Source organism: Siphateles boraxobius, unplaced genomic scaffold, assembly GCF_051911475.1.
Source record: "Siphateles boraxobius isolate OS27281-9 unplaced genomic scaffold, OSU_SipBor_1 16, whole genome shotgun sequence".
NCBI classification, from domain to species: domain Eukaryota; kingdom Metazoa; phylum Chordata; class Actinopteri; order Cypriniformes; family Leuciscidae; genus Siphateles; species Siphateles boraxobius.
The window spans coordinates 17,947,281-17,974,517 of NW_027508766.1; the positions used below are offsets into that span (position 1 = coordinate 17,947,281).

At 37.1% G+C, this 27,237-nt stretch overlaps 2 protein-coding genes across 4 annotated transcripts in view; one reads left to right on the top strand and one right to left on the bottom strand.

Annotated features, from left to right (window-relative positions):
* Positions 1-2,922, bottom strand: part of LOC143739390 (transcription termination factor 1-like) — an 18,231-nt gene extending 15,309 nt beyond the window's left edge. Inside the window, exons 1-2 of the mRNA XM_077231880.1 lie at positions 1,124-2,922; positions 728-913 (exon numbers count right to left, since the gene is read on the bottom strand). Coding sequence (XP_077087995.1) covers positions 728-913; positions 1,124-1,802 — 865 coding nt within the window. The 5' untranslated portion in view covers positions 1,803-2,922. The remainder of the gene's footprint in view (positions 1-727; positions 914-1,123) is intronic.
* tbcelb (tubulin folding cofactor E-like b) lies at positions 2,914-26,981 on the top strand. 3 transcript variants are annotated; one of them, XM_077231881.1, is made up of 9 exons: positions 2,914-3,046; positions 6,385-6,545; positions 7,365-7,534; positions 7,962-8,101; positions 9,833-10,014; positions 10,786-11,042; positions 12,045-12,171; positions 12,332-12,448; positions 26,020-26,981. In XM_077231881.1, the coding sequence occupies exons 3-9, from the start codon at positions 7,396-7,398 to the stop codon at positions 26,342-26,344; spliced, it is 1,287 nt and encodes a 428-aa protein (XP_077087996.1). In that variant the 5' UTR covers positions 2,914-3,046; positions 6,385-6,545; positions 7,365-7,395; the 3' UTR covers positions 26,345-26,981. The 3 variants fall into 3 exon arrangements, with proteins under 3 accessions (XP_077087996.1, XP_077087997.1, XP_077087998.1); XM_077231882.1 differs by having other exon boundaries at positions 2,955-3,046; positions 6,389-6,545; XM_077231883.1 differs by having other exon boundaries at positions 2,967-3,046; positions 12,362-12,448.
* The last annotated feature ends 256 nt before the right edge of the window (positions 26,982-27,237 follow it).

A 27,237-nucleotide genomic window follows, 5' to 3' on the forward strand; every position in this document is an offset into this window, starting at 1 on the left:
ACGCGACCCCCCACAGAGCTCGCTGAGGCCCCCTTGTGGGCCGCGACCCCCCTGTTGGGAACCACTGGGCTAGACCGTCCCATTTAACAACTCCCGGTCCCAACTTTGTGGACTTTGAATGCGTGGCCTTTGAAGTCCGAGTCCTTCAAAGGAAGCAGCCTTTATATTCTTTATTTAACACGCCTGATTTAGATCATCAGTTCATTTGAAAAGAGCTACATGAACTGAACTAAATGTTTCAGGTTGATAACATTTGAAATGTTGTCTTAATAATATGCCAATGTGAAGCCGCGGTGCTGGATGTCTAATGAACCAGTGGCAGAAACGTAGGAGGCTGATATGCACCGCTTTATCCCAAGCTGCTGTCTCTCCTGGTCTCAAAAAAGGTTTGCAGACCAGGCCGATTAGCAGTGACTGGTGGATTCGTGTGGTACCCAGATTTGATTAGGGTGAGATGTGAATAGGATTTCAAATCACATACGGAAACGGATTAGTAAAATTTTTTGAGATTTTTTTTTTGCCTTCACACTTGCTAAATATGATCAGATTCCAAATGGATATTATGCACATAAATTGGATTTGGACTGTCAGTCTGAAAAAGGCTTATATTATGTGTCTACAAAAAATGTAAATAGTGCAGAAGGATGATAAGCATAAAAGTTTCAAAAACAAAACCAACATCTATTTTACAGAAAAGTAGGTAAAAACCAATGTGATTGAGACTCACCAATCCTTTCAAAAAACCTGTGGACCTTTTTCAACTTTGTCAATTCCCATTTCTCTTCTGGAAACATTTTTGGATGAAAGAGCTTGGTAGCATCTTTCACTCCCGTGAGAGCGATAAAATCACTAACGTTCTGTCTTAACATTTCATTTTCTGCATTAGAGAATCTTCCATGCCTCAACATGATGCCTGCAGACATAAGAGTTTAAGGCAAAAATATATTACTTTAACATAGAGAGTATTGTAATTAAAAAAGTGTGTGCGAGTGTATATATATATATATATATATATATATATATATATATATACACACACACATACATAATAAAAGTATCATTCCAAGCAAGCTTAAGATTGACAAATCATAAATACTACATATATTTGATCAAATCGGCCTACCTTGCTTTCTGAATTCCTTGAACCTTGGCAGGTCATACACGATCATTTTATTGATTTCAGATGGCTCTCTTGATTCTATTTTAGGAAAAAATTCTTTCAGTTCATTCAGGAGATTTGGATCAACTAGTGGTTCTTCCAAACGGTTTTTCTTTTTTCTGCGCTTTAAAGTACCAGTTAGTACAGCAGGTAAGCCACTCTCCTGATAGCTTATGCATGGGACTTCCTCGGGTTCTGTCGTCATGACAGACTGTTCTTCTTGTGCCATGTGATCACAGTTTATCTCGGTTACATTTGCTCTCTTTTTCTTTGCTTTAGCAGACTTCTCTTCGATTGAACCCTGCAGTTCTTGTGATTGTGCTGTGGGTGTTTTCATGTCCTTTACTTGATGTAGGCTTGTGACACCACCATCCATCATTGAAGACTCCTCAAAGATGACAACCTCGCCTCCTTCATTCAATTTTCTTTTTTTCTTTTTACCTGTATGTGTCTGCATACTTATATTCTCCAATTCTCCAGTGTTTGTTTTCTTATGCTTCTTTTCATTGTGCTTCTCAGTCTGCACCTTTGAGCTTTCAGTGATTTCATGCAAGTTCCTGTTTTTCTTTCTCTTCTTATTCACCTTTTCCTCATTAAAGCTGCCCATTATGTTATTACGCAAATCGGACTGCATTTCATCCATTCTTTAAAAAACAAAAAACATGACGAGGCAGAAAACATAGAATAACGTGCTTTTCAAAAATACAACTTGACTCTTGACAGCATTTTCACGTGTATCGCGCGTCATCCGCACATCCGATTTAAAAAACAATCACATTAAAGCATTATTACAGGAATAAAGTGAAAATATGTTTAGAAATATATAGGTATACATCAAAATTCTTCGTTGCCTAGAAAACTTTTGGCGCAATGTTTTCCACGCGGACTCTTCATCCCCTTCTTCTTTATCGCAAATTACAAGGTGCATTCAGTAACATAGAAGGGTGTAGTGCCACCTTTCAGACAGGAGAGTCATTACAAACATTAGCATCCCAAATGTATGCTAGCACCATATCTATGGCTAGCACCATAGACTGTAAAAAATAGGCTAGCGCACATAAGCTGAATTAATAGCACCCAGGCTGTACATAACACTATTCTTATATCTGCCATTTAAATATATAACAAATGAAAGTATATAGGATATGATATTTAGAATTCATCCAGTATCTGCTTAGTTCTAGCTCGATGTTGCTAATGTGTGTGTAAAATGTTGTCTACGTCGGTTTTAAAATGGTATTAAAACTGTAATATACATAAAACCATTTAATCATTTATTAGTTTGTCAGGGTTTCAACATATTCTTTTATTGTAGCTAATATGTAACCGTGGCACCAGTTTGACTACTTTTTCAGACAGCAATTAATTTTAGAGAGTTATTTTTGTATTCTTAAAATATAAGGCAAAAGAAACAGAAAAGAGACTAAGAAACAGATATACAAACTAGATATTGTTAAAACAAAAAATAAAAGTCAATAAAACAAAATTTAGACACAAATTTATAAGACTTCCCTTTTGACCACCAACATCTGTAATATTTATTCGTTTAAAATATACCCCGAAGCAACAAACCAATATTTGTGTATGAAAATGAAAATTCATACCATAGACAAAGGGTTAATATTTGTTTCGAATACATTAAGTTTCCCATGGTCTCGTAGTAAAAAAGTAAAACATGCTTTTGTAAACAAACACCTCATATCTAAACGTAATAAACAAAATCTTTACTTTTTTCATGTCTGTGGTGTAATGCTGCCACCCTCTGTACTGGAGCATCAGGCTGCAAAACAACCCTGTTTCGCCAATAGGAAGTAACTACGGTAGAGCTTCGTGTTCAAAACACTGTCAACGGATCAACAACAAAAACAAGCTGAACCTTTGTCATTGGTAAGCGTAGCAAACCACTCACGTAAAATGTCAAACATGTATTTCGAATTTTATTTATTGTGTCTGTAGATGCCGAAAGGGGCGATGTATTATAAATTAATGCATTGTATTTGTATAACGTACTTTTATTTTATTTTTCAAACATCAAGCATAGTAAATATTCAATCCTCCTATCAGCGCACGTTGTTCGCATTTATAAGCGAAAACGCTAAACTACATTTCTGTGCAGCCTAATGTTGATTTTGTGATAAATAACGTTAGATAGATTCCACGCGATTGTCTCGCTGTTGTCATCTCTGTGGATGCCTAATGTTACACATTACTCTATATTTAGCTTATCGTGAAGTCATGGTCAGTTCAAAAGGACATGTATTGTGCGTTATTTAAAAAAAACTAAAACAATAAACACTCTAAAACAAAAGCTAGTGCTGCAGAATCTGGTCGAACAGCGCTAATCCAAAACAAACGCGTTGTCATGGCAGCCGTGCATTTGAAATTCATCAACTTGTCAATGCGCAATGCCCAGCTGTTTGCAATGCATTCAAATAAACGGGAGACTCCTGACCTGAGGCTTATTTTAGAACAAGTCTAGTCAAGTTAACAGCTTTCAAAAATGTAATCTTGAAACATTTTTTGTTTTGTTTTGTGAAACAACTGTTTTGCGAGATATATAGTTATTACATACCAATTACACTAATAGGTTTGATTACGGTTTTTGATATTCACACTTTTCTATCTGTGATTGTTCAAAATTAAGTTAGGTCTAGTGATAATGTTAAAGTAACTTATCTTCTTACATAAATCAACACTGACCCTATTGACTTTGTTAGGGCACTTTACGGTCTTGTGATGAAAAAAATCAGTGAAAGTTAATCTACAGGGAAAAAAAATAGTTTGAGAAGGTGTGTTAAAGGCACAATATGATATATTTTTGGGATGAAAATAACCAAAAACCACTATAACAATATTATTTATTTGGTTGACTTGTGTACCTTACATTATCCAAAATGTTTATAACAATGTTAAAACGACCTGTCATTGCATCCCTGTCAATGATACATATGTTACCCTCGATTTTAGAAACCATGGAAACACCAAATACGCTTTAATATGTTATGTGTTTTATTAGACAGGTGAGCAACTGTTTGGATATCTTTATCGACAGAAAACTAAACAGTGTTAGGCTGCGTTCACACTGCAGGGGCTTAATGCTCAATTCCGATTTTTTGAAAAAATTAGATTTTTTTGCAAGGCCGTTCACATTTCCAATTAAATGCAACCTTTTGTGATATCCTGTCACTCCGGCACAAAATGCACCATTCGCGCGTAACCAGCCAGACGCAATTCGAACTTGACGCGCGAATGAGGCGTATTCGCGTCTAATTCAAAATTAGAGCATTAACCCATGTGATTAATTTCTTTCAATTTAATGTGTTAAAAATATTTTCAGCCATCCTTGAGCTAGCATTACATTATGTAATCATTATACAAGCTCTTATTCATGCTTTTAAACCATTCAAGCAGGACAAGAGAAAAGAGAATGCGCTGTCTGTGAATGTCCTGTCTGTGTGACATACACACCAGACGCAGAGAAAGAAGTCTTAAAATTAAATTATAGAGTTGTGAGAAAATGCGTGTGTCAACACGGCAGATCTTAAAGTCACAGCAGCCTAATAAACCAGACACTGTGATGTCTGTCATTATGTTAATCAAAGAACAAACGTACCAGAAAATTGTAGCTTAATTAAGGATTAATCTATACTTAATTTATTATTCATGCAGTGCCACAGGTAAATATGACATTATAATGGTTTATGAGTTCACTTAAACTAAAAGTTGTTTTTTAAAGCCTAATAAATGTTGAAATTGATATAGCTTTCAATTATAGTGTTTTCACGGATATCCAAGGAATAATAACCAGGATTATTTAAATCCTCAGAACTGAACAGTGAGACAGCGTGCAAACATCACACACAAACAATTCCGGACAACTCAAGAGTGCACAAGGAGGAGCTTAAATACATGGTGATGATGACAAAATAACGAACAGCTGTGATGATTATTGTTTATGTCCAGGGTAACTGATGAGTGGCGGGAAACTAGAGCAAAGGAACAATTGTGACTAATGAAAACAAACAGAGTCCAAGATAACTTAATGAACTGAACATAATCATTCAGCTGTAATGTTGACAAGACAACTGTAATGTTGAATATCATACTTGTTTTTTTTTATTTATTTTTTTTATCAATTTCATAGAGACATCAGTACCAGTATTATCAGTGATACTGGCCTTCATTCATACAAAGATGCCATTATAACAATTATTTAAAATATACTGTCTTTAAGTTGTTTCTACATTAATTTCAGGAGTAACTGTGAAATTATTTCAGTATAAAAATATTAAAAACTCCAATGTTTTTAATCGTGATTAATTACAGGAAAAAATTGAATCGATTGACAGCACTATTAGTAATAAATTTCTAAAAATTAAAAACTGTTTCTCTTAATATTATTTAATGGACCTGAACTAACAATGAACAGTTATATTTTTTATTAATTAGCATTAACAAAGATTAATAAATACTGTATCAAATGTATTGCTTATTATTAGTTAATGTTAGTTAATGCATTAACTAGGGTTAACTAATGAGACCTTGTTGTAAAATGTAACCCTTTTGTGTCCAATAGTTAAGTTAAAGTTAAATCGAAATTACAAACTGGTTCTTTATATTGCTTATTATCAGACACATAAACAAAATAATATGGACTCTAATTGTAATGCAGTCCTTTACTATTAGACTATTAAAAAATAAAATAAAATAAAAAAATACTTTGTCTGGTCTGTTCAGACAAGGTTTTGGAGCAAGATGAATCTCGCTTTGAAGTGAAGTTTGTGAGATGTAATTTGAATGGACTTCACAGGATGTTGTGACAGTATCTGTCTGTGCCTGTTTCATTTCTGAGGATTAGATTTAGATACCTACAGACAGAGTAACTCAGCAAGCCAATATTTCAGCAATTAAGATCTCTTTATTCCTATAGTTTCTTCTGTCAATACAAAAGAACCTTGCACGTATGTCGCGAGCACTACATCCGTTTGCACCACTGTAGTTTTCCAATTGTGCTTTTGCATAAAACAGCAGCATATGGGAGTCGGACAAAACGTTATTGGATCTGATTTCAAGGGCAGACCTTTCCATACCCGTGCTTGTCTTACCTCTTTTAGACATCATAAAGGGATAGAGGAGTGTTTGTTCTATGACCACAAGCTTTCCATGTGACACATGTGCATCATCTCATTTGTCTGTTACTGTCTATTCTTTTTGCTATTTTTGAGTCAGGGGCTGTGGGACACCCCAGTCCTGACCCACAAGGCCGTAGGTTAAGAGGTCCGTTCCTGGATGCTCTATGTCCATAGCCATCAGGGGACTAGTATCTAAACCAGACAGAAGACGAGGCCCACCATCAATGTGCTCCTATTTGACCTCCAGATCAAATGTGAGTTAACCGGGTTCACTCTTTTGGCTTTAACCATGTAACATTGTTTCTTAATATAGAAATCAATTGCTTTTTAGTGTGGAGTATTAGTGTTTTGATCATTTAAACATAGATTCAAGTGAAAAAAGGATCAATGATGCTAATTTTTTGTCCTAAAAAAATACATTCAAATGTGAGTAGCTTTACATATATATACATACATATATATACATATATATATATATATATATATATATATATATATATATATATATATACATATAATTTTATTTTATTTGCATATTTTAACTAAATGTTTTCACTGCTTATTGGTTTTTTTATTTGTTGTTTTTTACTTTTATCCGCAAAATTACTCATCTGGTCATGTTGTCCAGATTTTTGAAAAGACTCCCTATAACCGCAAAAAATGTATAAAATATATACATTTTCAATGTTTTCTTTCCTTGCTTTTTAAACCACATGATATAAGTCATTCAATTGAAACTTTTCTTGTGAATGGTATTAAAAAAAACATATAAAACCAACATGAACACAAAATGTACAAATACATGAAGTACAAATGGAACTTGGCACATGTGTTTTAAACTAGATTTTTCCTAGTTTTTCGTGGACTGACACTGTCAGCTCTTTTAAACTTGTACTAACCTTTACCCTGGTTGAAAATTCCAAACAACCCTATTCTAATGTTAGCAAATCATGTCATTCAAGGACATGCTTGTCCACTCATCCACAAAACTGATAAAAATATGTTTGTTTTACTGGAACTGATGCTACAATCAAATGAATGATACGCACACATGCTACTCTATGTTTGCTCAGCTGAAGGTGTGAGAGTGGGAGGAGAGGTGAGATGGAGACAGAGGAGACGGAAGGACGCACTTTAGTGCAGGTGATCAGTGAGAAGTATAGCCCAGAAAACTTCCCATACTGCCGTGGGCCAGGAGCTGGAGTGGTGATCCGGTCGAGTCCCCAGGGTTCACCTGTCAAAGGTCAGTTTTATTTTTGGCTTTAGGTGAAATGCTGAGCCTCCTAGTTAAAGAGGGTGTGTTAGATACGATCTGGATCCTGATACACTAGTTGTTGCCATTTAACACTGTTTTGCTAAGTTGGTAGATCTGTTGAAGGGCACATGTTGTTATCATTATGGTAATGTGTTCTAGGCCCAAAACTAAAGGTTATTTGAAAGATCCGAAGTTAATCCTGTAAATAAATAATGTTTTAATAAATATAAAATGTTTCTATCTTCAAATTTGAAAGAGTTTAATCATATAATTACATTAAACTGGTATTTAAATTTATGTGTGTGTGTGTGTGTGTGTGTGTGTGTGTGTGTGTGTGTGTGTGTGTGTGTGTGTGTGTGTGTGTGTGTGTGTGTGTGTGTGTGTGTGTGTGTGTGTGTGTGTGTGTGTGTGTGAGATCGTCTAAATCTGCCCAGCATCCTAGTTCTGGATGGTTGTGGAATTACAGAGGCCGGAGATGAAGAGGAGGTGGCCACTTTCTGTGCTCACGTGGTTGAGCTAGACCTCTCCCACAACCATTTTAAAGCCTGGGGAGAGGTGAGAAAAATGTGTTTATATCACAAGTTTTGTCTCTTGTGTATTCACATTTATATAGCACAAAGATTGTTCCTATTCGATGTCACAATAAGATATAGGTAACACTTATTGTGAGATTCAATAATATTCAATTCATTAAAGGAACACTCCACTGTTTTTTGAAATAGGGCTTATTCACCGTCTCCCCTACATTTAGATAGGTGGGCAAACACATTTTTGTCTCAGTGCATTCATTGTTTTAGTTTGGCAGCGCTGCCGCTAGCTTAGCTTAGCATAATGAATGGAATCCTTTGTTGCCAGCTAGCTTGTCGTGAGTAAAAGTGATTAAAAAAAAAGAAAACCTAATTACTTCTTGTGCCCTGCGTATTCACAACAAGTACAAATAGCAATTTAGATTAAGACTAGGCGATTTCCGAGGCAGATATTGACCTATGACTATATTGGGGTGAAGCACAGGCGAAGCACTGCTACTTGGGCACAGAGATATCGCGCAACACCTGAAATCCCCCAACTTCCGTCAACATACCGGAGTGACCTGCACCGAGTATCTTCGCTTTTGGATTGTGTTGAGTTTGAGAAGTTACAGCTACAATTACAGCAAATATGGTAATTGCCTGCATAGCAAAAGGTTGCAAGAACGAGCAAAGGACATACACTCACACCTCCAGTTCGCGTTGGCTCTCATCCTCACGTCCTCTGTCTTTTGAGCGATCGCAACCTCCTCATTCTGTCGGTCTATTTCCATTGCACGCAACTCCTCTTCTGAAAACTCTGGTTCCCATAGGTGTGGTTCTGGATCTTGACTGTCTGAGAAGTCAACCACTTCGTCTCTCACAAAATCTGCCATGTTCATCACCATTCACTATGTCTACTGTAGGAAAAATAGCCAGCTACTATTCACGCCGGTATGTTGACGGATTTCAGGTGTTGCGTGACATCTCTGCGCCCAAGTAGCAGTGCTTAGCTAGCGGCGGCTCTGCCAAACTAAAACAATGCATGCACTGAGATGTAAGGAATGTAGGAATGTTCTAAATGTAGGAAAGTAGGTGAATAAGCCCTATTTCAAAAAACGGTGGAGTGTTCCTTTAACATTACCTAATGCATAAGGTATCATGAACTAACAATGAACATCAACATGTAAATTTTAAAAATGTATTAGTTTATGTAGAAATGAACATTGATCAAGATTAATAAATGCTTTAAAAGTTGCATTTAATCATGTTAACATATAGAACCTTATTCTAAAGTATTATCTGATTTTACTAGTCTGATGTTGGTGGGTCGTAAAATAAGTGTTAAGGTACGGTCACATTTACCATTGAAAATAAACATTAAACCAATAAAATCCAGTCATTTCAGTAGGAATCCACACATTCGGGAATTTTGAATAAGATTTTTTAAACATTTCCTCTCACAGATTTAGCATTTAGGTTCAGGTTTATTTTGGACAAATTCACCACGTTGACCAACAGAATACTGCTTGCTTTGAAAGTGACTTCTGTCTGACTCCATAAAAAGTGACTTCATTATTGACAGAGCATTTTTTTTGCTGGCCATATTTGGCTAATGATACCGCACCTTTACTTTGACAAGTGTATTTTATGCACAGGTGAGACTGTAACATTCAACAGTATAATGAAATAGAGGTCTGCTACCTGACACAAGCTTGACAAGACAAAGTGGTTGGGTTTGGTCAGTTATTCAGTTACTCTTTTCCTTTCCTCTATGTAGATAAGCAAGATCCTGTCTAACATCCCTAATCTAGACTTTCTCAATCTGAGTATGAATCCATTGAGAGGGTCGAGTCTGGAGCCTGGAACTGCTGAAGCGTTCTCAGGCCTCCGCCGCCTTGTGCTCAATAACACATATGTCACCTGGGACATGGTGCACACACTTACACAAGAGACCCCAGAGTAAGTGTGTGTGTGTGTGTGTGTGTGTGTGTGTGTGTGTGTGTGTGTGTGTGTGTGCGTGTGCGTGTGCGTGTGCGTGTGTGTGTGTGTGTGTGTGTGTTGTAACATTTTAGTAGCCTTAGTCTGAACTTGTATGTGCTACTGCCCCCTGCAAATTATCTATAGCTTTTTCTTACATGCCTGTGTTTTTGCCAAAGTTATATATTTTTTACCAAAGCATTCATTTTTAGGACAAACATGTTATACCACCTTAAACTCACACCAGTGGTCGTTTAGCTGGTTAGCAAGACCTTGTAAGCCACTGCTGGTACATTACTTAACTACATAATTCTTGGGGCCATAATAAATTGCAATTGACAGACATTTTAAAGTAGCCGTATGTAATTATATTTTTTGCAAGCAACATATAGTAGATGTTTTGCCAGTGCCTGATGGTTTGGACTGCTCTTTAAAGCATGAACTTGATTTTTATCAAAGTTTTTATGACAAGTTTTATCATGTTTTTAAACACTATACCAAGTAGGAAATCATTTTTGTTAAAATATTTTTCCCAAAGAAATACAAGATTATACCAAATCAAAATTGTTTGTGTTTAAATGCACTTTTTTTCTTTTCTTTTTTTTTTCTTAGACAGAGACTTTACTGTTACTGCACAGAGATTATTTTTAGCATTGTGCGGCTGCCGTATCGCACTAGTTGCAGGAAGTATCCACCCATAATTTTGTCATGCACTAAATCTTGTGTGTTTTTCTTGTGGTTCTATGTATGTAGGCTGGAGGAGTTGTTTCTGTGTCTGAACGAGTATGAGAGTGTGAGTGTGTCATCTATATCGTACCCATCCCTGCGCCTGCTGCATATCACAGATAACCAGCTGCAGGAATGGGTGGAGGTGCGTAAGCTGGGCCTCATATATCCGGGCCTTGTGTCTCTTATCCTGGCAAACAACTCTCTCTCGTCTATCCACGAGCCTGAGGACTCCCTACATAGACTCTTCCCCAACCTGCGCAGCATAAACCTACACAACTCAGGTGCATAAACACCATCTCTGTCGACAGAAAATCAGAAAGACTGTAACTATGCCTTAAATAATGGGGGGGGGGGACCAAATAATTTTCCTTAAATCCTATAGGATTTAAAAGAATGTATGTAAAGAAAAGAAAGAATACCAGTAAAAGTAAAGTTAATGATGAAAATAATAATAATAATAAAAAAAGTACAGCCAAAAAATACGGATTCACATGAATTGTGAATTATGAATTATCTGTATGAGGAACAGACCAAAAAGTTGTAAATCATTGAAAATCTTTCCCTTCACTGCAGGTCATCAGCTTTTTCTGTAAATATTTTTAAGTACCTCTCCTAAATAATCATGTGGTATATCTCAACGCTGAACTTACTTAAGCTGGTCAATGACTTTACTTATGTACAGCCAAAAAAGTCTTTGTTACTTTAATTTCCTGTTATCACTATAGCTGCTTTGAAACAATCTATATTGTAAAAAGCGCTATATAAATAACGGTGACTTGACTTGACTATTAAAGGGTTACTTCACCCAAAACTGAAAATTCTGTCATCTGTCCCTAATGTCATTCCAAACTATAAGATATTTGTTCATCTTCAAAACACAAATGATAATTTTAATGAAACATGAGATTTCTGTCCCTTTCCATCAATTGAGAGTCCATTCTACTAAAACTATGATGCTTGAAAAACTTCATAAAAACAATGCACACTTTCATCCTAGATCGCTCTATAGGATGACCAGATTTAATTTATTAGATTAATTCCAGCATAATTTATAATACAGCACATCTAATATGATAAACAGAAGCTCAAATGTGCTTGCTTGATCTATCAAAGTTGTATGGAGTGTCAATGGAGTGGCAGAAATTAATTTGTTTTTCAAGGATGAACGAAAGTCTTATCTGTTAGGAACAATAACATGTGGGTGAGTGATTGAATTAAAAAAAATAATTGGTGAACTAACCCTATAGATTATTAGCTAAAATGTAATTTTTGTGTTACTTTAGGTCTAAGTCGCTGGGAGGACATCGAGAAACTGAATTTCTTACCAAAGCTTCAAGAGGTCAGACTGATGGGTATTCCTCTTTTGCAGCCCTACACCGATCAGGAGAGACGTTGTCTTATGGTAGCACAGTGAGTAAACATACACTAAAGTAGCCACTTTTGCAATTGTTAATAATTGTTAGATATGATTACAAAAATCAGTGTGGCCACCAATATGGAATTATAAATGTCCATGCATTCATGCACTCCCTCTCACACACACACTTGTCCTTCTGCTGTGTTATGGAAGGTTGCCTAATGTGACTGTATTGAACGGCAGTGTTGTCACTGATGGAGAAAGAGAGGATGCAGAACGCTTTTTCATCCGCTACCACCAGGACTGCCCTGAGGATGAGCTACCACAGAGGTAACCCCACACACACACCCTTTACACCACCACACTCAATATACTTAAACTCTTTCAATCTCTTTCTCTTTAAAGAACTATATACAGCAGATCCTAGATCCACAGTTAAATATGTAGATGGGGAAAATTTATTTTTTGTTCCCGATCACATCTGAATAGCCCTATGGTTACTCTCTGCAGTTGTAGTCATTCCCAAATCAGTACCTTTTAATTTTTGAATATCCACAAAATAGGTCTATATAGAAACAGAGGGCCGTAACAGAAATGGAAAATGTTTCAAAGGGTGTAAAGTCTCGATGAAATAGAATTAGATTAACATTTGTGTCGTAAAGTACATCCTAAGATTATGGAGAAAAAAATTTAATGTTGTTTGGAGGCAGATCAGCTAAATGTGAGCTTGCAGTCGATTGTAAACAGTAAGAAAGAGATACTGCGTATGTCATCAAAGATACTGTCACCAGTATTAAATTCTAAATAATGGGCTGAATAAGTGGTTTTCCGTAATTTTGGTTCTCTTACAGTCGTTCTTCAAACACTGAAGGTTAGTTTAGTCCTTGCAGTTTTTTATTTTTCAGTATTGTTTATTCAGTTGAAAGTGGTAAAAGTAGTTAAAGTGGCTTTAGTTTACAAAAACTTTTCTTTTTTTCTTTTTCTTTTTTTTTTCCAATGTAATAAAATCTTAACAATGGGAGAGAGAAGCCACCTCTTTCCGGCTTAGCAAAAATAGCCTCCCTCTCTCTCTCTCTCTCTCTCTCTCTCTCTCTCTCTCTCATCCCTTATGTCTTACTGCCTCCCCCCTTTCCTCATTGAATCAGTTTTTTTTTGGGAATACTTTGAGGGAATATTTTGGTGGGCCTTTCAAGGGATATTTTGGAGGGTCTTTGCAGGTCAAAGACATGGAAAATGGATCACCCACGTTATTTTGCACACCCCACTCCACTTAACCCGAGAAAGCGTACGGAAGACTTTTTCAGTGACTACGGCAAGCCCCAGCTTCCAGCAGGGGATTCTAACCTTTGGGACACAATGTGTCCACTCTCTCCCTCCTCAAAGACGCCTTTGTACTGGAATACTCCAATCAGAAAATCGATACACAAGGTGGCAGCTTTATTCGTTCTTCCCCTCCTTACATCCCCCTCTCTCCTTCCCTGTTCTTCTCTCCTGCCCCTTTTCATTTGCTTTAGAGGGGATTGAATTAGCTGGAGGATTTTTTCGAAAGGGGATGGAATGACGTCCCTGACTCAGTCTCTCCTATTTTTCTGTTGAGCGATGGAGACGTTGTTTCCTTTGTTCTGGAATGGCTCTGAGACCTAGTGTCTAAACAGTTATGACACAGAACTTCCCGCTCTAGCTTAGGGATGTCACAATGAATATTTGACTGTGCGATTATTGCCTGATAAAAGATCACGATTTCTACAATTATTGCAAATTTACCTTTCATACAACAATAAAAAAAACCCACAAAAATATCAACTGTTTGATTACCAACATTCTTTAAAATATCTTATTTTGTGTTCAACAGAAGAAAGAAACTCATACAGGTTTCTTGAGGGTGAGTAAGTGATGACAACGTTTTTGGATGAACTATCCATTTAAGTAAAAAATAGAATCAATAAATAATAGAATACGTATTTTATCAAAAAGCTCCTCTCTGGAGTTAATTTCCCTAGGGAAGTAATAGTGTATACCCATCTTCAACCACTCGTTTAGATTGCCAAAATGCTCCCAAGTAGTTTATTTAATTTAATTCTTTGGTGGATACAATTTAGGGAGATAGTTATTTCACCATATTTTCATTTTGAGAGTTTCACATGTGCTGAAAGCTCATGCTATGCACGAGCATAAGGTGGGGGAAGTGCCCCACCTTACCTAAACAATCACCTATAGTGAACTCAGCTAACAGTCTCGCAGAGCATCCAGGCAGAGGACACGGCGCATGCAAGTAGTTGATCCCAGTTTGAAAACCCATTTTCATAGGGTGCTTGAAGTACTTGAATTAGAATTATTTATTTTTTTAAGTCCTGGAATACTCTTGAAAACTACAAGTTTTTTTTACATTTTATTACATTTCTCATGGCTATGAACATGATATTGCTCATTTATTTGATGCAGCTTTTATTCTTCAGGTCAATCATATATTCATGGAAAAAATCAGATTGAATGAGGAAAGTAATATCTTTGTCATTTTTTACCTTTTCAATGGTTAAGGGGATTTCCCATGACTGGGACAGCGCTGGTCAATGGATTGATCTCCTTGAAGGGAAGCTTCAGATTAAGCTTCACCTTCACCTAGGATCCGCTTTGCTTGCCGGTTGCCCTTTATAAAGTGTTGTTCAAAGTTGAAATAATTCCCTCGCTTACATCCTTGCTTCCTTCCAGAATGAATCAGCAGTTTTCTAATAAATGGTCTACTAATTCACTCTTAAAAGTCAGTCCCTTGCCCCCACCTACTGGTGTAACTTGCACTGAAGTTGTTGATAAATCCCCATCATCAACACCAAGTATGGCAACAACGTTATAATATAAAATATTATTTATTGAACAATAATAGCCATTATAAACTTTGTATTTAATATATATTATTAAATGAGTTGTAAGTTGAATTGTGAATCTGTAATTTGAGTTATAAAAAACTCCTTAAAAAAGTCATTAGATTGCAACATAATTATTTTGCAATTAGTTACAATAAAATGCTTTACATTTTACAAATGAAATCCTTTGTTTTCTTCTGTTATTACACCATTAATAAGAAGTTTATGCCTTTCTATGCACTGAAAGTTCTAGGGCTTTGGATTCCAATACTTAAAGTTGCCAAAGTCACTTTGCATGTACTGCACTTTATTTGTACCATTTTGTTTTATTAGTATATTTTTATTTATCTATTTACCTTAAAGATATTGTTTGATAAGTGATATATTTGATTGTAGTCCTTGAAAACAAAAAAAGTGCTTGAAAAGTCCTGGAATTGAATTTTACAGTATCTGTACAAACCCTGATTTTCATATTTTTTACCATTTAACCCTAGCTTCCAAATTCTTACAGTTTAATGATAGTGACCATTTTAATAACGTTTAATCGTGAAATCAGATAATCGCAACATCACTACTCTAGCTATAGAAGGTCGGGAAACTGGAGATGTGGAAGCGGCCTTTCTCAGAAATAATGTCCTTTTATAATATTTCTAGTATCAGTGACACAGCTGGTGGTTGTAGATTGGCACACGACGATGAAGATGAATGTCAAAGTAAAGACTTTAATAGATACAAGGCATAATAAACAAGGCATAAACAGCGCAACCACACTTATTCACAGACAAGACCGAACAATGAAACACAAACAGAACTTAAGTACGTGATAATGTGGGAGATCATTTCTGAACATAATGAGCAACCAAGAAAAACAAATGACTGACTCAGGCAGTGGGTGGTGAAACACAAAAAAGTCCAAACTAACAGAACCATGACAATCAGATAGTAAAATTCGGGGGGGTTTGCAACCTTTGAAAATAACCCTCTCTTAAACATGTGCTTATGAAATGTGCTCATGATAACGTTAAGCAGGAAAAAAAGATAAAGTCGGCACACCACGGCTCCAACAAAACAGAAATTTATTGACAGACTCTCACAAAGGATTCACCTTGGTTAGTTATATTGTGGCCATGATTTAACTAAATTAAAACAAGGGAATGAATTAGTACAATGTGGCCATGAAGTTGTGGGATCAATATCATCCCAAAATGAACATTCTGTCATCATTTATTCACCTCCAAACTTGTATGATTTTCTTTCCTCAGTGGAACATCAACTCGCTCTCTCTCGTTTCATACAAACGCAGCTGCTGCCATTTTGGGACTATTGTTTTGTACACTGTTGGATTATAAAATACAAACAGGTACGATATTAAAACAGTTTAATCTGAAATCAATATCTCTTATCTCCATAATTATTTATGTGGCGAAATGCTGTGTAATAAGTGGTATGACTGTACCGTATCTCTTAAATGTCCGTCTTGTTTGAATTTGCCACTCTGCAACTGCTCTCTCCGCGGAATCTTTGCGTTTAAAGACCTAACTCAAATCAATATTTTGTGTCTAATTATTTACTTATGTGGCAAGTAGCCCTGTAATAAGCAGGATAATGTACATTCAGCCGGTTGTTATCTCAGAATAAACCCCCGACAGGGTGATGAGGACCCCAACGCGAAGCGGGGTACATTATCCCTTAAGGTGGGCGTACACGGTGCGAGTCCGGACACTTCGGAGGTCGTGGGATATTGCACACGTTACGAGTCAGTTAACCTGATAATCGTGTCAAAGCAGCTGGTACACGGCACAACTTAATGTTACAGGCAACTATAGCTTCAGATAGAAAAATTACAGAAATGTGTGTGCAAATGATTTGTTGAAAAGCAGAGAACAGTAGCCATTACTTTCAACATAAAAACTTGAGAGAGAGAGAGTGTGTGTGAAGGTGTGTGAGTGTGTGTGTTTGGTGTGTGTGTGTGTGTGTGTGTGCGTGCGTGCGTGCGTGCGTGGGGGATAGCCTATACGCTGGTAAAAATCAGGCCGACTCCCCAATATTTTTTTTAACTCGTAGTTCCTCTCACACGATGCGAGCCGCGACCATGCGAGCATCACCGATTTCCACTCGATTCTCCAGAGTGAAAAAAATCATCTGCAAGCTCGTAAAACAGCAAAAATCGCACCGCCCGCCTTTACTTCATCAATAAGTCCCATGAGATTAAATCTCTTTTTCGAGAGGCCTAGCCGAGAAGGCAACCCATTAGATAACACAATTAAGATTAAACGCAATAATTTAACAAAAATAAAATACATCGAAAAAAGAATAGAGACTTAGAACAAAAATAAACTGCCTTAATAAAGCATAAGAGCACAAATAAATACATTAGGGGTGTAACAATACCCTTATGGCGATTCGATACATATCGCAATACTGAACTCACGATACGATATATTATTGCGATACTCCAAGATATATGGTAAAAGGTTTACAAAAAAATGTACTGTTTATTAAAATGCGAAATTGGGTCTTATATTGTGGGTGGAAATTAATAGGCTTGGACTTGGTGCTGGTAACCCAATGCAAGGGACAGTGGTGACATTAGAATAAAAATTTTCATAATTCTGAAGCTAAAATTATAGAATTAATTTCGACAAATATGTTTGCACTCTGTCACTGAGTAGATATATTTAAAGTAATATAGGCCAATTTTTTGGCCACAAATATTCCCCCATTGCATTATTATACATTATATCCAACATTGTATATAATAGTTTAATGTAGTACTGACACTAATTTCAGTAAACTTGAATTGTTTCTCACACAGTAATTTTCATTTTGCGTGAAATATACACAATAAAGATTGTCACCATCCACGATACATATTGTTGCATTTTTGTATTGCGATATATTGTTGCACCCCTAGAATACATCAAACAAAATTCAGCACATGAATAGCAATTACACTCTTCAGCTAAAAAAAATATTATCAGCGTTTTAAATTAGCCCATGGTATCAAAATTATTAAGCTGTAGGGCATCCTGATGGTTATTCAATGACCTGGGCGGTAAGAAAGCATTAGCCTTTATACCAATTACGATGTAAAAAAAAAATCCTAACCTTCAGTATCTTCAGTAAGTGTACAATGTGTACTCTAAAAAAGATTGAGCCCCCTTTTTCAATTGTTGAATACCACTAGCAATATCTGAGTTCTGGGAGTGAGCTATTTAAAATTTCACAAATTTTTCAAAGAGTTTTCATAGCATTAAGTACCAACTTATGCTCATATAATAAAATTGCAGCTTTTGAAAAGCAGTCTAGAGCTCATCAAAGGCCTGACTTAGTGAAGATGCAACTGAGTAGATAATAGTATCACCTACATAAAGATGAATTTGAGCTGTAGGCAAGTTCTTCCCAATGTTAATTATCAAAACAGACAATAGAACAGGAGCTAAAACGTTTGGGGGACTCCCTTAGAGATTTACAAAGAACTTGACTTGTATCCATCTATATATACTGTATATACACACAGGGTTCTATCTGCAAGGTTGTACTTAAACCAACTTACAGCCTTGACACCCAGCCCGATATCACTGAGTCTGTCTAATAGCAAATCATGATCAACAATAGAAACATCACAAAAGTCATAAAAGATACAAACATCATAAAAGTGCCCCATACAACTAGTGCACTATATTCCAAGTCTTCTGATGCCATGCAATAGATTTATGTGAGGAACACACTAAATTAAGGCAGTTATTTACTGAAAATCCTTAAATATATATATATATATATATATATATTGATTGACCACTGTGTGCTCATGGGAAACGTAGTTTTGGTACATTTCCAATGTGAAATCTAAGTGATTACATGTGAATCATGTGGTGACATTTTCCACATGTGAAATTCATGTGTTTTTTTAAGGGTATATTTGTTTTTTGAAAGAATAAAGAAAGAGTTTCAAAAGACATAAGAAACCTTTAATGAAAAAGTGAACTATTCCTTTACAAGTCACTTTTTAATTTGTTTCTTCTTGTGCCCACCGGGACCACTTCTTCAGAGACTTTCTTTCCAACTCCTATGTAAACTAAAACCAAGGTACACTGACCCTAATTTCTGACCTCCTCACACCATCCACATCCTCTCTATTTCTTTTTCTCTGTCCCTTTTTCTCTGTTTCTCTGGAAGGAAACCCATTTTCCCAGAGGGATGAGGTTGAGATGAGAGTTGGCACCGGGGGTTGAAAGGGCAGCTGCAGAATTAGATGATTCTAGATATGGGTTAAGGTTGCCCCCTTTTTGAACTCTGCCTACTCTTGCCCCCACCCTTTGGGTGCAGATCAGAGCATAGGCTATGTTACCGACTCTGTGATAAAACTCTGAAAGAGGGCAAAGATCTGAGAAATAGTGAAAGAAATGGACAGAAAGAAATTATGCCTCTCTGACCTCAAACACACCTTTAGACTGGGCCCTCTTTGAATACATGAGACGTAACCAATGCAAAGACCCATTCAGCCTAATTTATGAGACTCAAACTGTGGTAGCATAAAGTAATGGATAGAACCATTTGAGAGACTTTCAAAGTGATTTCACAGTAACCTTAGTCGCATTTACGGTTGCTTAGACATAAACTTTAGGCATAAGTAGGCATGAGACTGTTATCTTTATAATGCTGAAAAGATTTTGAGATTTGAGCACTGGCTAGTGTAATTCAAACCCTTCACTGCTTGATTGCTCACATCTTTTACCTAGATGAGGCTTATATGCGTTATTTAGTGTATACTTATGAATATCTTTCCGAAACTATTTTATAGGCACTAGAATAGCTATTTGCACTGTAGGCAAGGCAAGGCAAGTTTATTTATATAGCACATTTCATACACAATGGTAATTCAAAGTGCTTTACATAGAAGAAATTAAAATAATCAAAAGAAATCAGAATAATTAAAACAGTTTAGAATAAAAGATAAAATACAGAAATAATCAAATGAAATCAGAATAATTAAAACATAAAATAGAATACAGTGCAAACAGTCGGACGAACAGTGGCACAGTGCTCATTCAGTAAATGCACAGCTAAACAGATGTGTTTTGAGTCTGGATTTGAATGTGACTACTGTAGGAGCACATCTGATCTCTTCTGGAAGCTGGTTCCAGCTGCGGCTGGCATAGTAGCTAAAAGCGGACTCGCCATGCTTAGAGTGAACCCTTGGTATTTCTAGCTGATGTGATCCTAATGATCTGAGTGATCTGTTGGGTTTATATTCAGTGAGCATATCTGCAATGTATTGAGGTCCTAGGCCATTGAATGATTTATATACCAGTAATAATACTTTAAAATTAATCCTAAATGTAACTGGCAGCCAGTGTAAAGACCTGAGGACTGGTGTGATGTGTTTATATTTTCGGGTTCTGCTCAGAATCCTGGCTTCTGTATGAGTTGCATCTGTCTTATGGTCTTTTTGGGAAGGCCAGTGAGAAGTCCATTACAATAATCCACCCTACTGGTGATGAAAGCATGCACAAGTTTCTCTAAGTCTTGACTGGAAACAAAGCATCTAATTCTAGCAATGTTTTTCAGGTGATAGTATGCTGATTTAGTTATTGCTTTGACATGACTACTGAAACTAAGGTCTGACTCTAGAGACACACCCAGATTCCTGACTTGATTTTTAGTTGTTTGACCCCTCGACTGAAGGTATGCGTTCACCTTGAGAACTTCATCTTTGTTTCCAAACGCAATGACTTCAGTTTTGTCTTTGTTTAACTGAAGAAAGTTTTGGCACATCCAATTGTTTACTTCATCAATGCATTGGCAAAGGGAGTCAATGGGGCTGTAATCGTTAGGCGATAGGGCTAAGTAGAGCTGTGTATCGCCTGCATAGCTGTGGTAAGCGATTTGGTTCTTTCTCATTATTTGGCTCATTGGGAGGAGCATGTACAGGCTGAATAGGAGTGGCGCAAGAATTGAGCCTTGAGGGACTCCTCATGTCATGGGTGTCCACTCAGACTTATGGTCTCCAATACTCACATAATAACCTCTGCCTCCTAAGTATGACCTGAACCATTTTAGGACTATTCCAGAAAGCCCGACCCAGTTTTTCAGCCTGTCAAGAAGGCTGATCTGCCTGACCCCAGCGCAACTCAAGGATGAGCTGATCACCTTTCTGATATTATTGATTTTCTCAGAGAAGAAAGAAGCAAACTCACTCCACTTGCTCTCTGAGAGCATTTCACTGGGAATCTGGCTTGGGGGGTTTGTCAGTCTCTCTACAGTAGCAAAAAGAGTGCGCGTGTTGTTTATATTGCTGTTTATAATATTCGAGAAGAAAGTCTGTCTAGCTTTGCCTAGTTCCTTTTTGAAAGCATGGATGCTGTCTTTGTAGATGTTATAATGGACTACAAGTTTTGTCTTCCGCCACATGCGCTCTGCTTTTCTGCATTGTCTTTTCATATTTTGCACTGCTGTTGAGTTTCTCCGAGGTGCTTTTTGTCTGCCACTCTTCCTGACTTTCACAGGAGCAATATCATCAATTACACTCTTAACTTTTGAGTTAAAAGAATCAAGGAGAGAATCAACAGAGTCAGCAGATATGCTTGGTGTTAAAGATATAGCCTTCATAAATAGTACACTAGTGTTCTCATTTAAGCATCTCTTCTTGACAGACACGGATCTAGCTTCAATGGCAGGAGAGATCAATATATCAAAGAAAATACAAAAATGATCAGACAGTGCTACATCCTTAATAACAATCGATGAAATGTTTAGACCCTTAGTGATAAGTAAATCTAGAGTATGTTCACGATTATGTGTGGGTCCATGTACATGCTGAGTCAGATCAAAAGTTTTTCAAACAGTTTTGATTTCTTTTGCCATATTGGTTTCTGTATTATCTATGTGAATGTTAAAATCTCCAGCAATGGCAAAGCAGTCAAACTCTGAGGAAATTGTTGATAACAGTTCTGTAATATTCTCAGCAAAAGTTGGAGAGTATTTTGGAGGCCTGTAAACAATGATAAGTAAAATGCTTGGAGCACCTTTTAACACAATACCCAGATATTCGAAAGACGGGTAATTCCCAAATAATATTTGCTTACATTGATAGACATCTTTATAAAGAGCAGCTAAACCTCCGCCTCTTCTGACAGCTCTGGAGACACTCATAAAAGTAAAGTTAGGAGGGGCTGTTTCATTGAGGACTGTTGCACTGCAGCTGTCTTCTAGCCAAGTTTCATTTAGCAACATAAAATCCAGGTTGTATGTGGTTATTAAGTCGTTGACTAGAAGTGATTTATTTTTAAGTGAGCGGATGTTTAAAAGTGCTAACTTAGCAGTCTTACTTTTTGTCCCCACAGCAATCTTAGTTTGGCGTGTAATAGGCACCAGATTAGATGGGTTTGCTGTACGGCTTTTGAAGGCCTTAGACTTTCTATCATGTAATCAAACAGCAATAGAGAAAGATACAGACACACTGGGTTCCCGCTTGTTCTGTAAACATTTGAGAAAGTTATTGTTATCATAGCGGGGACCCGACACATATCACTGAGAGCTGGTATCAGTTGTTTTTGGTTCACCTCGAGCCGTTGGAGGAGGGTGTGGGCCCTGGCGCTGTGGCAGAGGCCAAAGAGTTCTCACGGGAGGAGGGGGATGGCGAGCTGGGCCCGCAGGCTTTGGTGGTTGCGGGGCCTGCCGTTTTTTGGTTGGTGTAAAGTGTTAAATACTTTAGCTTTAGTTTAGTTGTACCAAGGCTGCCAAACAAATTGGTCCTAGTCACCCTCCGTTAGGCAACTGTGAGGTACACTATTTACATAGTGTAGGCTATATAGGTAAGAGGGTGAAATTGGTGAAGGAGTCCTATACATTCAACAGCCTTTGAGTAACTAAAACCTGAGCCATGGCCATGATCCTCCCTGGAGTAATTGGAAACACAGGAATGATAGCAGAGTGGAGGTAGCAAAGACAGGGATGAGAGGAGGAGAGTGTGAAGGAAATGAAAGGGGATATTGGTCTTACTGTCTTGATATAACCGTAGCCTGCGACCTTGTTGACATTTTGATGGTAAAGGACGACATAGGGTCCTAGACGAGAACAAGGATATAAGAAGGCAAATGTAAAGGAAAAATCTAAGTGCATCACTCTTTACAGACAATGAGAAATTTAAGAAGATAAGTGGATGGAGTAACTAGGCTCTTGAGCATCCATCATGTTAGATGGCGATGCTAAATATGTCATAATAGAAGGATTCATAGACAACATAGGCAAGTCTTGTTCCCATTTAAGGGAACAAATTCCCATTTATGTTTTAATGAATTTAAGGGTATTGTGGCGTCTACATTGAGATTGTGATATTTGGAGGTGAAGGACCTGGGTTAATAACGCTTGGCATATCCAACTCAAAACATTTCTTTTTTGACATGAAAAAAATTAGACTTAAATGCATTTCAGTGATCAGATCGAATTTCAAGTACTTTTTATCATCACTAAGGACACAACATGTATGTAACATCAAACACAATGTGCATGTCTACAGGTATATCTGAATTCATTTCAATTCAATTTCATAATAAATCAGAGCTGTTGTCAGGAGGGACAACTGGAAAAATTGTCCGGGGGCTCACTGAGAGCAAATGATTGGGTTTCACTCATAAAAATCTTATCATGGACCCTGTAGTGAACTGTGTAAAAAATGCTGTATTGTGAATAGGTAAAAAAAATTGAACACTAGCATATGCAAAAAATACACTAATGACTCTTTTGTCTTATTTTGTCTTGTATAACTTTCAGTTGGAAAAGAAAACAATGCTCTTGGTCTCATGCAACCACTTACATCATTACTAGATCAACCCATGTAGATCTTCTAGTTATTGCCTACATTGTTTTAAAAAAACAGATCAGAGAAAAAATAAACAGATTTCAACTGATGCAAAATGATAGTCAGTCCTAAAGACTGGATAACACAGATTCCAGTTGTTTGGGGTGTGAACAAAGCCTAAGATTCTGTATCTCTGCTGTGCCTTTCAAAGAGGCACTTACCCCAGGTTCATCCAGGGTAACTGCCTCTGTAATACATGTACTGAAGTTGCTTTAGATAAAAAGCCAAATTGCTGACAAGTAAATAACGGATGAATTTCCTTGGGTCCCAGGAGATATTTGCGATGCTAAGTTGTAGATATCTAAATATTTAGATAATGGTAATTGTGTATGTTATCTACCTGAAACAGATCATGTTGTTTTTGAGGCCATCAACAAATGCAGTATCTACAGTAGACTCACTGTATGGCTCTACTATATACACTGCACGGTGGCGACTGTCCGATCCCATCTTCGAGACTGATCTAAGCACTGCTTGAGGAATCCAAGGCAGCTATGTTATCACAGCAAACACCCTTTCGCCTTCATTTAAGGAGCTTAGCCACACTAAATGAGACCCTTGAGTGAGACTGTTCTTTCTCTCAGACAGAGTGGCACTTTGTATAGAAGGGGCAGTATTCCCATGGTGAAGGCAGGGAGCCACAGGCACCTACCCAGGCTCAGGCTCTGCTTTGTGGGGAGACTTTTCTGGACAGGCAGGGGAAATTACTTTGATTGGCTGTGTCGGTTACTGTAGCCCTCTAAAGCTAAAAGACTTTTTTGTGGAGATTTTATTTAATTGTCCCTGCCGATCTCCTCTTATCTTTCCCACAATCCTTCAGCAAGATGGGAAAGAAGGGAGGGCAAAAAGGGGTGGTGGTGAGAACTTTCTCACAGTTTAAAAACTCACGGTACAAGCACACAAACAGGTATACAAATACACAACCATGTCTTCTCACAAACACACAACTCTATGGTCACTTTTTTGGTGCATTGATATTAATTTCACCTGTAAATTAGTTTGTAAGAGTTGTCTTTCTTAAAGATTTAAGTGTGATTGACATTTTTGATGCAAACAACATGTCAACATACCAGGTTTTGCAAGCATTTATCAAGTACAAGTTAGCTTTACCTGGGCTTTCGTGGCCCATTAGCTCTGTTCCAAAACCTTGTGAAAATTGGAACAATCTACATAGGCAGCATCTCACAGGCATTCTAATGTAAAAGTATGATAAACTTGACCTCACAATTGATTCCAATAGTGTTAGCATATTGCTACGCTAACTCAGTCCTGCAGCACTCTATCCACCTCTTTCCTGAAAACGGAAGCCGACTCATAGCGGAATTATACTTTACCTTTTCTGGTCTCCGGTGTTTCTAATGAAATTAGCGTATTTTATGAGCTGATAATGTAACGTTAAACCTATAAAAATGGTGCAAAACAAACACATGGCTCCATAGTGACATCCCTTTACACTGTCGCAATGACTGTTTTTTGTTTGCGACATACCCATCAAAGTTTAATGCGTACGTAGATTCTCTTGTCAGTCTTTGGCATAAAATGCATGGCATATGGCGCCATATGGACATTCTTTTCAGATATGCATACTTTTTTTTACTAAGCATACTAAGGAATGTTTATTGCAGTTGTGGTAGCAACAACAGCACAACATAACCCTGCACTTAGATTTATTTAATTCAGATGCTCTTTTCACCCCGTTTTAACAATAAGTTCCTATGGTGACTGGAACAAGACAGCTTTCAAACGGAGGTTAGAATCCATCATGGCGGCACTCATCGTTTACTCAGCAGTCGTTCTTAACACTGGTCCTGAGGACCCAACACTGCACATTTTTAATCAATATTATCATTAGTAGTAGTAAAAGTAGTATTTACAGTTTGGCCAAAACAATTTATTTTAAAAGTACCAAAATGTTGCTGCCTACTGTCTGGAATTATAGTCTGTCTGAGTATGCCTATCATGGTTCAAAATGCTTTCTATGTAGGCAGTTCGCTAGGTTTTAGAACAGTTTTATTGTATATTTTCTCTATGTTTGTTTTCTTCACAGTCTTTCTGTCTTTTTAAATAAATCCACTCAACATTTTGTTTTAACATAAATAGGTTACTGGGTGTAGCAGCAAAAATAGCATGGGCTAAACACACATGGTTCTTTCCTCACTGCTGTCCACTCTTTTCAGGTACCACACTTTGGTAGCACGCTATGGCCGCCTAGCCCCACTTGCGGAAGTGGATTTGCGCCCTCTCTGCCATGTCCAAGTAGAGGTGCATTTCGGGGACCAGACAGAGCCCCTAGCGCTCAGATTGGATCACACAGTGGGAGACCTAAAGAAGCAGTTGAGAGCCGTGGTCCAGCTACCTCCTAACAAGATACGTGTGTACTATATCGACCGGCAGCTTGGCTACGCGTTAGAGCCTCAGGAGATGAAATATGGAGCTCGAGCACTTCATTCCTACAGTATACGAGATGGAGATGAGATCTTGGTGGTGCCTAAGACACAATGACTGAAAAGAGAGCAACAGCTGGGCACTATTTGGGTGTTGATGTTTCCACATTTATTGGAATACCATCTTCCAATAAATGCAATGTGAATGCTATGAAATGTGCACAAGTCTGCATGCCTTACATTTACAACAGAGAAAAACTGCCAATTTTTCCCAGCATCTTCAATCGTATATAAAATAGTTTTAAAAAAGAGATTTCAGATCAGGATTAAAACCCCTTTTTTAACTTCCACTGCTCTGTGGAAATATGTACAGTATGTATGCAAAAAATGTGTGGACTTAATCATTTTCATTGATGTGTGTTTATAAGACAGCTTCTCAGGAATTACCCTCAACCCCATACATGCCTCTACTCTAAAGAGTATTTGACCATTTATTAAAGCTGATGTACAGAATATTTGGCCCTCTTGCGATGAAGGTATAAGTAATTGAGGGTGGGGGGTAATTACATTGTTTTGGTAATTATGTGAGTTGGGCTTTGTCTCAGCTCCTCAGCATAGATGAATATGATGGTTTGAGGTACATGCAATAATTTTATAAGAGTGAATGTCATTAAGAATGTCAAAACTTGCCCCCTTCTTAATGTTTTAAAGACATAATTTAAAAAGTAAATAAAGACAAAAATCTATAAATAACATATTTTGTTGCAGGTAACTGTCTTCCACAGTTGTTTTGACTCATTGTAAAAAATCATTTTAAAATAAATCATATTACAAAAAAAAGGCAACACTGAAATTAGACATAATGATGGCTAGATATCTATTAACACACCTTCCAGTGCGTCATACACATGCTGTAAAAGTCAGACTTTCTTTTCTTTTTATAATAATGTGATGTTACCACACAAACACCAATGACGTAAAAGTGTACTTTCCTATGAAATTTCGACGAAG

Bases quoted from the DNA above. Each gene is read 5' to 3' on its own strand.
- tbcelb (XM_077231881.1), top strand. From the start codon at position 7,396: ATGGAGACAGAGGAGACGGAAGGACGCACTTTAGTGCAGGTGATCAGT. The intron at 7,535-7,961 runs GTCAGTTTTATT...TGTGTGTGTGAG, and splicing joins CCAGGGTTCACCTGTCAAAG to ATCGTCTAAATCTGCCCAGC. The intron at 11,043-12,044 runs GTGCATAAACAC...GTGTTACTTTAG, and splicing joins CATAAACCTACACAACTCAG to GTCTAAGTCGCTGGGAGGAC.